Here is a 10,910-nt window from a genome sequence, read left to right on the forward strand (position 1 = left end):
CTAGCTGAAACTGTAAGAGGAATGTGCAGAAATTTACCCAAACTTGGCTTCAGCCACCCTTCTAGGGTTAATATGTTTGTGAATGTTCTATGGTGTCTCTCAGAAAGGGAGGGCCAGGCATGATTCTTCCTTTTAAAAGCTATATTTGAAAGACTGAATTTATTAATTTCTCATGAAAAATCAAAATTTCAAGCTATAATTTCTGCTGCTGGTTTATCCTTGAGGTGGAGCATTAGTTATGTATTTGAGAGTATGCCTTCTGCAGACATGGTATTAGAGACTTAAGCTCTTTATTTACTGTATCTGGAAGCCTTGGTAAGCCAAGACTTCTACAGTATTTCACATTTTATTTTTCTGAGCCACAGCTTAGGATCAGGTGGCAGTTAAGTCACTTAAGGTTATTTAAATGCATCTAAAATGTTGCTTAATAATTCAGAACCAGTTTGCTCTGTTTAGAGTATTAAGATTTTTTAAATCCTTTTAATTAACCAATTTCAACAGCAGTTTAAATAAACAGAAACAAAAAATCTCCCTTGAAAGTGCATAAAATAAATTTAACTCAAATTGCATGTCAATTTAAATCAGATATGATCAGGATTTCAGTACATTTAGGGCCAGGCAATTCATAGTTTTGGGAGTATATGGGAATAGAATAATGGTAAGATATTCCTCCAAACCCAAATGTGATTTTTCATTCCTGTGCTTTGGCAAGATTAATCCTCTTTGATGCTCACAGTGGTGAAAATAATGCCACAGGATAGTAAGTTTAGCTGCAGCACTTGCTGTGGAGTCCTCTGAGCAGGGAATTGCCCTTTGATGTTCTCAGAAAGGTGATGTTGGAGCATGGTCCTTATATTGTTATGCCAGGCAGTTTGATAATTTTGTAGTATGAGTTCTGGCAGCTGTTCTTTGTAAGGATTATTCTGAATTTCACCCTGTGCAAACTACTGCCTTCAGATAACTTACTTTTAAACTCATTAGGAAGTGTTTAAACTCTAAATAGTTCATGAAAGAGTTAAATGTCCAGAACCATCTTTGACTTTTAACATTCCTCCCCTAGTCATGATCTTGATAGAAAAATGGAAGTAAGATGTTTTTGTGATAAAGGATTTGTGCAGTGTCACAGCTACACCCTATAGTATTTTTACTAATTTCATGTAAATCAGGGAAATGGCTTGAATATCTGTTTGATAGCAGAGGAGGATTTCAGATGAATGAAATATTTTTTCTGATAGGTTCAAAAAATTTTGAGAATTACATGTAATACCTTCAATTTTTCCAGTCCTTTCAGTTACTGTTATTTATCTTTCCTACTATACCAAGTACTAGTCATCTCTTTTAACTCACATAATTTAAATTTTTCTGGTCAGTGATATCATGTGCTTACTCTGATCTAGTTTACCCAAGGCCACAGCCACCTACAAAGGTAGATGTCATTCCTCCTATCAGTTACAGCTTTTCTTAAGTCAATACTACCTGCCCTTGTCTTTCCTCTCCTTTCAAGATCTGTTGTTATTTTATTTATCCAAGCAGTTAGGTTTAGTTTAGTTAAGACACTGAGAAGTTGCCTAAGCAAATTGGCCATTCCAGACTGGCATATTCCCATGCCTCTTTTGAAGCCTGATTTCTGACCGTTCTTCCTGATCACTTGTAACAGTGGAGGGATTGGAAAGATTAACCTTGAGTGCAAGAGGAAAGGACACTGAAGCATTTGTAGCTCCCAGATTTTCCTGCTTTTAACAAGTTTGTTGCTCACAAAGAACAGTATCACAGTCTTCTGGTCAGCACCTAAAAAAGGGAGTGGGTAACATTCTTGCTTTGGTGAAGTCAGTCACAGCATCTGCGAGAACATTGAGTGTATTTTACTTCTTGAAATGTGATGTTTGCTTTTGTGGAAATATAATCCCCCTATAGGAAGTAAAAAATTCTGTAAATATTGCAGAAAGATTTTTCACCATGTTTTCTTCCAAGAAAGACAGACTTGATGTGTTTTTTTCAGACCCAGTGTCTTTACATAAGTAACTGATCTGAAGTGAAGGATTAAAGCGCTTCTTGTATCAAGTCACTAAAAGGAGATCTCATCGCACAGATGTAAGAAAAGCAGTAGAATTGCATTCTGTAGATCAGTATAGTTTCTGATCTCTCGCAGCAGCTCTATTTGAGTACAGGGAATGTTTAACCAGTTTCAGGAAATAGGTGTGCATTTCAGATGAGCTCTTTACTCAGGGCTCACTGGAGTAAGGCAGCATTCACCCAGCGCTGAACGCTCATGCGGAGCGCGAGCTCTCCGTGAATCATCCTCATTAGTCAGCCCAGTGACTAATGCCAAGCATGGCATCAATGTATTCCACCCAGGAGCCCTTCAGTGCACATCCCTCGCACCCAAAGTGCTCTTTTATTCAGCACTGCCCCATTTTACAGAACATTTATGGCAGGGGAGGCACATTATTGTTCCCAGGAAGATGCCTTAGTTAAGCTGTAGAGCTTTGCTCTTGCATGTAACCTTATCCAGAATAAAGAGGGGCTAAGATATTTTGTACTTTTTTTCCAGAATTCATGTTTAATATCCATTTTGTGGACTTTTTTGACCCATGCAGGAAGAAAATTAAATGATAAAATACCAATAGAGAGCCTTTGTACTGGTATGATACTAAGACTGCAGTGTCTGGTTACCAGAAAATTTAATGATCTCCTGCTGGTTTGGTAATTGCATAAGTAATGCATCAGACTAAATCACCAAAGCAGTCCTAGGCACTCTCTTTATTCCATTTGCCTATCTACCAATCACAATGTTATACTGTAGATATCATTGTGATATCTGAACATCTTAATCCTTTGAACTGGTGATAAAAATCCTTTTGGATTGTTCTTTCATGCAATTATAATTAAGTGCACATGAATCCAATCCTGGGTCGTTCTTCTATGAGTGGCTGTGTTCCCATCCATTCCCCTTTGGGATGTATGCAAAGCAAAGTTCTTACAGTTCATTTGGAGGACTAAATGTATTTATATGTTTTCCAACTTCCAGAGGATGTGGCTGTTTGCTTCCTTTCAGCTCTTCATCAATCTCCAGAACAAAAGCTGTAGTATTTCTGGGGATGTCATCTTTTTTTTTTCTGTGTAGCTAGTGCATTTAAAAAGACTTAAATACGTGAATAATTGTTAGTTCACTATAAGGACACAGGCAGCAGTGCCCACAAGTAATGGACTGTTTTGTAATGGGCTGTTTTACTCCCTGGCACAGCAGAAAGGATGCTTAATATACAAATGCTCTCATCTGCAAATGCCAGTACTTAAACTTTCACTGCTCAACAAGAAAAATTGAGGTAAACAGCATGAGGGAGAAGGTAGTGGAGCTTCTCTTCCTGCAGGTCCTTTGTCAGGAAAAGACAAGGTTCAGGATTTTCTGTCAGCTTCTCTGAGAAACTGCACAGAGAATTCCTAAATAAATCAAATATTTCAAACCAGAAAGAAGGAAGGGAGGAAAGCAGAAAATCTGAGGAGAGCTTTACACCACCTTGCTCTTCCTCCAAGCCTGAAGTCCTCCAGCCTTGGAGCTGTGGCCACTGTGGGACCATTAATGTCCAGGTCAGGACCTGCATGTGACTCCTCCAACTGACTCCAGCTCCATCTTCTTGCTCTCAAGGCAGCTTGTGTAATACTTCAGCACCATTAGCACCACAACAATGAAAGTCACATTATTCAGAGAGGCTTTTCTGAATTGAAATACTTTTGTGTTTGCACTTCTGCCAAAATGAAAGAGCGTTGCAAATGAGCTGTTTGAAAGGCTAGAGGGAGATGCAGCCTTTTTACAGTGATTTTTTTAAAGTGAGATTAGTTCTTGGAAAGAAATGTAAAACAAATGTTCAGTGATGGTGGTAACTGGATGTATTTTAGCCATATTTTGGGCAAGTACTGATCACTAAACAAAATTTCTGGTCCTTGGCTAAAAAGAGGCACAGAATGGCCTCAGAGCTACCCAGGTGTATACAGCCCTTCCCAAGGCCTTTTGTTGAAAAGTAGATAAACTACAGTTATGTATTTTTTTCATTACTCAGTGTTAAAAAGCTACAGGATTAAGGTAAAAATCGGGTATTTTTAAAAACATCATTAACATTTGGGCTTTATTTAGTTTTGACAGAAAAAGAGATTCATTTTTATAGGGTTGCTTAAAAATCCTTTGTTTTTAAGCTTTTACTTTTTAGGGGGTTTTTGTTTGTTTGTTTTGTTTTGTTTTGTTTTTGTTTTGCAAATATGAGGTATTTATTCCAGCTGAAAAATCAGATTTTCATTTAGAACTTTTAAAAAGCACCAGATAGTCCAGGTGCCACTCTACAAATATAGCAACAGTGAGTTTGGGTTTATCCTTGTTATTTGCACCACCCTGTCATTATGTTTAGTGTTTTAGAAAACAGGGGAGAACACAGTTGCTGTCTTAATATTTCTGTCAAGTAAGTCAAGTAGTGCAAGAGAGGCTAATCAGCCTTCACTGATTAAAATCTGTGCAGCAATTTTAAAAAATATAAATTATGTTAAGGCAATGAAAACTTAGACTCTCTGTCAAGGTTGGCTGCATCTCAGAGCACCGCACTGCTTTCCAAGGGAAAAATGGGAACCATGCTCAAAGTAGAGGATACAGCATCCCAATTTTCTGGTTTATCGACAGCTTCTACTTTGCTTAGTAAATGTGGTTTTAAATATGCTTAATCTAAAATATGTTTTGAGAAAACCTCTTGAGAAAAATAAGAGTCAGTGTGGTGTATTGGATTAAAGCTTTGTATTTGGATTGAGGCTACAAGTCTTTTACTATGACATATTTTTCCTTGTTTGTGACGGCTTTCTTCAATTCAGATGTAAATTATCTCCAAGTTTATTCAACTAAGCCCAATCTAATTGCATATATTTCTATAAAGTAACTCTACTTTTGTTTGTTGCTCAAGTTGAGCATATTATCTGTGTAACCCAGAGATGTTTCAATAGGTAGAAAGGATTCACTGTATTTGTTTGCGTGTCACTCTGAAAATATAGTTTTTTAAACAGATCTGGTACTTTACCAGGTGTGCCTTTAAGTAATTTCTATTGCATTTATACTTTAGGGGGATTAGAAAAGAGAGTAAAAGAACTCTTTGTCCGTTAGATTCATTAAATGTATTCATGCGTGTGTAAGTGGTATAGAGGCTGTGCTGCTCGGGAATCAGATCCTTGTCCTAGGGTGGAGAGAAAGGTGAAGGGTGTGATATTTACTGCTTGTGTAAGTGTCATAATAATTGTGTATTTGATTCTTTATTTTTAAATTACCTTCCTGGGCATTAAGCCATTTTTTTTTGGTGTTTATCTTTTCCCCGCAGAGTTAGGGAGGGTAAGGAACCACACCTTGTAAGGTGGTAAAAGTACAGCTGCTCAGGATGTGAGTGTGTAATAGAACAGATAGGTCAGCAAAGGTGAAGACAGAAATAACTCACATGTTATTCTAGGAGGAAAAAATAATTTGCTATAAAATTATATTAATATGTTGTTTAAGCTAGCATTAGTTTTCATTTTTTGTTTATCTAAAAACCCAGTTAATTTACTCAGAATGAAGTGTAAGCAGCTACTACATTCTTACAGGAAGACTATAAGAGTTAACATCACTACCTTGTGCCTTGCAGAATCATAAATAATTTGAACTTCTAAGTGGAGCAGAAGTACTTCAACTAGCTAGTGCTTATTTGGGATAATCACCACAGAATTCACTTGAACAAATACTTAAATGATAACCTCCCTGGCACCAAACCGACATTGGTTGTGTAATAAGGCTCTTTAAAGATGAAGCCATAGCTCCAGTGCACTAAAACCTGAGGTCCTATAAAACTGAATCCACAGTTGGAATAGAAGTTTTGTTTATCAGCTTGAACCTATTTCAGTGAAGGCAGCTCAATGGCAAGATCTAACGTGGCAGAAATGAAGTCCTGTAGCTCCTCTGGTCATGTTGCTGGAAGGAGCGTTCCCTGAAGGGAGGGGAGTGTTCAGGTTTGCACAGAAAGTCATTTGCCTGAACATAAAATCTCCTGGGGCACTCTCTGTGTTCAGGGCTTTGGGACAGCCCTGAATGCACCTGCATGGTATTGTACAGGGCTCTGTGAGCTTGAATGTCAGTAATTTTCCTGTCACTTGTGTTACACTCTCTGCTTCTGGACAGTGAGTCCCTCCTCTGCCACCCTCCTCACCAGATAAGCTTGGAACACTTCACAGTCTCTTTCCAAGGGGTTTTAGTTCATGTTCCATTAAAGTATTGGGCATTAGCAAACCCATAAAAGATGTGAAAAATACATTCAGCTGGTTTCACAGTGTGATGCATGAGGTGACTCCCAGAGTGTGTGCTTATGACTGGTAGAAAGTCAGTTATTGTAGGACTTGAAGATACAGATAAAAATTTACCTTTAGCATTTGTTAAGGCCTTTAGCTAATGCTGAAGGTGAATTTTGAACCTTAATCAAGAAAGTGTTCATTCTGCCACAAAGGTGGAACAGATGAAATCAGATTCAATATCTAAACATACTTCAGTGGTTTTCTGGGTAATTGCTAACAACATAGAATAAATCTTCAACTAATAAATGTGCAGGGCTTTGGGACAGTGTAACTTCTATCATGTGCAGGGCTGTTCTGGAAAGAGCATCATGCAATAGCATCAGAGCCAAAGGGTGTCAGCTCTGTGGGCTTCAGAATTCATACTAATGGTAATGAAACAAGGCACACAGATACACATCTAAAGGCATTCTACACTTTCCTTTATCAAATAAAACTCATCAATGTAAGTGAATGAGATTCAGTAGAACACTACACTGAACACACCTTTGCAGGCTACAGCTCTTTCCTTTGATGTCTGTTGTAGATCATTCTTTGGTTTCTAATTCTGATTTAAAATACTCTAAGTTAGAATGCATCTTTGGTCTTATACTTCATATATTTACAAGAGAAACCATTTCTTTTGCTAGGAGATGTGTTCACTAATAAGGCTTCTATTCTTCGTAGTAAACAACGTATTTACAAGCCACAAATAACAAAGTAGAAGCTGCAGAAGGGTTGTGGTGTGATAATTAAGTACAATGGCGACCCATATGAACAGAAAATGCCAAGGAGCTAAAACAAAGCAACAACAGCTTTGTTTGTTGACAGATGTAGGAGCCATATTGTTAGTTAATTGGGTAATGGTGTAAACATTTGCAAACTCTGCTGTCCCTCAGTGAATTAAGCAGCACACTGAAATTATGGTGAAAAGCTGCACAGTCCTTGTGCTGCAGCTACTCCAGAAGGCTCCTAGGACCCTTCTCACTGAGGAAGGAGCATCCTGTGCTGTTATTCAAGACACTTGAAGTTTGCAAACCTTAGACTAGGACATGTATCTTGAATTATACTCAAGTGAATAACATATTTCCATGTGGTCACAGCCTGGAAGGTTGTGTTCAGTGCCCAGGCATACTTTTGGGATTTTTTTTCCAAGTGCAAAAGAGACATGTTATGACTTTCCTGCCTTTTCTTGCAAAATAAAAAAAAAGCAAATGAAAAATCCCAACAAAATGGTTGCAGGATTTGAAAATAGAGATGTCCAAATTAATATGGGCTTGTATTGAAAAGAAGGAAAATTGCTTCTCTCAGGCGCCCAATGCCTCAGAAGCTGTGAATTGCACAGACCCCTCTTTACCTCACTCCCTGCTCAGTAACAGACTGTAGCAGAATATCAAAACATTTAAAAATGCTACAAGATACTTAATTAGCATACTTCTGTAATCACAAACTTAAATGCACTACTTTGGCTGTTTTTTACATAACAGCTTTGCTAACGTAGATAATAACCTTTCAATAATTCAAGCAGCATCTGTGCAGGAATGCATAATTGGACTGTAGATAATAGGAATCTAAAATTGAGTCTGGTTTTTGTAAATTATTTTTCTCTTCAGACCTTTAGCAGTAGCTCACCACGGTACATGAAATTTAAGAAAATACTTTCCTGCTTTGGGAATAAAAATAATACATCTGTTTGGTTTTTGGGTTTGGTTTGGGTTTTTTAATTATTTAATTTTTAAAAAATCTGCTGCAGTCAGATGAAATTACACTGATTTTGATGGCCTTAGGCAGTGATAAGCCTTGAATGTTTGTTTAAATAATAATTTTCCCTAATTATTCAATAAGACAATAGAAATGCAAATATATTTCAAGTTTGCCTGATTTAGCTGGGGGGAGAGAATGAGAAGTTACTTATTTGTTAATAAGTAAACAAATAACAAATGTTACCTATGTGTTATTAGGTAACAGGATTATTAAACCAGGCTTTTAAGAAAATTGCACAAACATTTCTTACTAATTCATAGCATTTCATGTGCTGGACCCTTAATGTTTTCTCAAAACATTTTTAGAAAGCGGTGACATGTTGTGATCATAGATGAAACAAATTTAACTTTGGAAAAAGTGCTTATTGGCATGCATCTGCATTTATACCTATGGCATAAGACTAATAATCTATTATTCACAAGTAGACTTCTGATAACTGGTGTGCTCACACAGCAAAATAAACCAAAACAGAATTACCAGGGAAAATAAGTTTGAAAATGGAAGGAAAATATTTCAGAAAATGATTCATCTTTCTACATGAAAGATGCAGGATTTGCAGTATTCTGAAGGATGACACAGCATTGGCTTGTAAACTTGAATGTCAGGGCACTGGGACACTTGTTGTCATTAATTTGTCTATATGAGGAAATCTATTGTGTAATAACCACACAATTAAACAGTTTTCTCCCAGCCTGGGATGACTGAGGTGTCTGGAAAGCACTGAAGTGAGTGAAAGCTGGGTGTTCCACCACGTGACTTGGAGCAAGAAGGGGAGAAGGAAAATAAAGTTTCCCTTTTCAGTGGAGAGATCCTGTTGGGTTGGCTATGCTGCTTGCACCATCAGTGTGACTGAAATTTTGGGATGATTATCTAGGAGTGCAGTTTTATTTTTCATCTTAACTCATGTGTTCTAGTAAACCTTCCAAAAGTTCTTAACTTTGACAAAAATAGATTAGTGCGTAAGTTTATGGTAGAGAGCCAGACCTTCTTGGAATTAATGCCAGGGATTCTGGTTTTTTATTATTCTGTTCATTGTTATTACAAAAGAATACTTGTAACAACAACAGAAAACACAGTATATATTTCTTCATCTGCATCCTGGAAAATAATACTCACTGCTTCAGTTGTCACTGATGGAGGGACTCAAAAATCTTCCCAGTGAAAGTCTGCACTGTGAAGGTAAACAATCCAAAAGTCTACTTACACATATCTTTGTGTTCATGTATTTACAGGTGACCCAGCTGGATCCAAATAAATCATTACTGGAGGTAAAACTGTATCCTCAAGAAACCCTTTTCCTAGAGGCAAAAGAATAGATCAAACAAGATTGTAGGACTAATCATCCTTTGATAAGCCAGAGGCACAGCATCGAGAGGAAGACTTCTCTGAGCACCACCTTGTACTGACATCCAGCTCAATTCCATGTCACAAGTTTGCCTCTTGCAAGAATCCTGAAAAAATGAAAAAACAAACATAGTTACTTAAAGTTTCACATACATGAGTATATGTTTCCAACCTCATTTAAATGAGCAGAGGATAAAGTTCTGCTATGAACACTGAACATTATGATTCTGTTGCTCACTTATCATCCAGCTTTTGTTATAATTAATGCACTGTTAAAATGTGAGTGATTGTTAAGTAGAATTTTTACTCCTCAAATGCCCCTTTTTCACCAAGAAATCTTGGACATTTCTGCCTGTACTTTTGACACTAGAATGCTGTATATTTGATATCTCACTGAGCCAGTGCTCTCATATATATGCATTTTATTTCTGTGTTTGAATTTCTACTTTGTCAACTAATTTAAAAAGGCAGAAAAAAATTAATGGGACATTCTCAGCCATGGAAATTTAACAGTATTATAGTAGAAAGCATATAATTTTTGTTAGTACTTTCTGACTTCTTTGATAAGATGTAAGGTTTTGTTTGGAGAATATAGTTTGACATATATGCGAGATATTTATTTACTGGTTCTGCTTTGGGTCTCAGTTCCAATTCAGTTTAGGAAGTATTTTCCATTACATTGCAGTGTGAAACTGCTTATTGCATGATGTGAATATTTAAATAACATTAGACATGGCCAGTACCAGAAACCTGGTATCTTGCCAACACTTCAGGAATCAGCTGATATTGAATATCAGCTGTTAAAAACCTTTCAAATACCAGATACAAAAGTTCTTTATTTCTCCTTGTGAAAGAAAGGGCAGTTCCCATTCTAGCAGTTTTTCTTCATTCTGGCACTTGCTTGTCTCCTATTACTCTGCTGGTTTAAAGCACCTTGTTTGGTTCCTCAAACAATAGGTATTTTAAGGGGTGGTGTAATAAGAAATTTGCCTTATTGTTGCACACTTTGGACGTATTGACAATACATTATTGATCCCATCTCAAATTAAAGAAATCGTAGTTCTCTTGTCTGAAATGTATGCACCAGCTACCTGCTACCTGACATGGAAAAATCTGGTACTCTAAATTTCTCAACCATTGAATGAGCATACTGAGGCTAAGATCATAACGTGCAGTTGATGCCAAACCTGCATCAAAACTGGTTTGTTTGGGGGTTTTTGTTCTCTTTTTTTTCTTTTTTTTGTTTTTATTTTTTCCCTTCCTTTTTCTTCACCCTTTTTTTTTTTTGTTTTGCTTTATCTTGAGGCTTGCAGGACAGTGCACAATAGCACTACAGGATCATCATCTGCTAAGCTAATTTTTTTTTTCATTTAAAGCCTGGCACATTGTTTTCCATCTATGTTTATACGTAATTCATAGTGTTTATTGTAGCTGAATGAGTTCTGATTTGAAAATTTTATACTAAGCTAAAACCAGTT

General features: G+C 36.9%; 1 protein-coding gene across 1 annotated transcript in view; it reads left to right on the plus strand.

Annotated features, from left to right (window-relative positions):
* The window catches only part of FAF1 (Fas associated factor 1), a 149,093-nt gene extending 138,586 nt beyond the window's left edge, over positions 1–10,507 (plus strand). Inside the window, exon 19 of the mRNA XM_038144133.1 lies at positions 9,321–10,507. Coding sequence (XP_038000061.1) covers positions 9,321–9,404 — 84 coding nt within the window. The 3' untranslated portion in view covers positions 9,405–10,507. The remainder of the gene's footprint in view (positions 1–9,320) is intronic.
* The last annotated feature ends 403 nt before the right edge of the window (positions 10,508–10,910 follow it).

The sequence above is a fragment of the Motacilla alba genome, chromosome 8 (genome assembly GCF_015832195.1).
Source record: "Motacilla alba alba isolate MOTALB_02 chromosome 8, Motacilla_alba_V1.0_pri, whole genome shotgun sequence".
Lineage (NCBI taxonomy): Eukaryota > Metazoa > Chordata > Aves > Passeriformes > Motacillidae > Motacilla > Motacilla alba.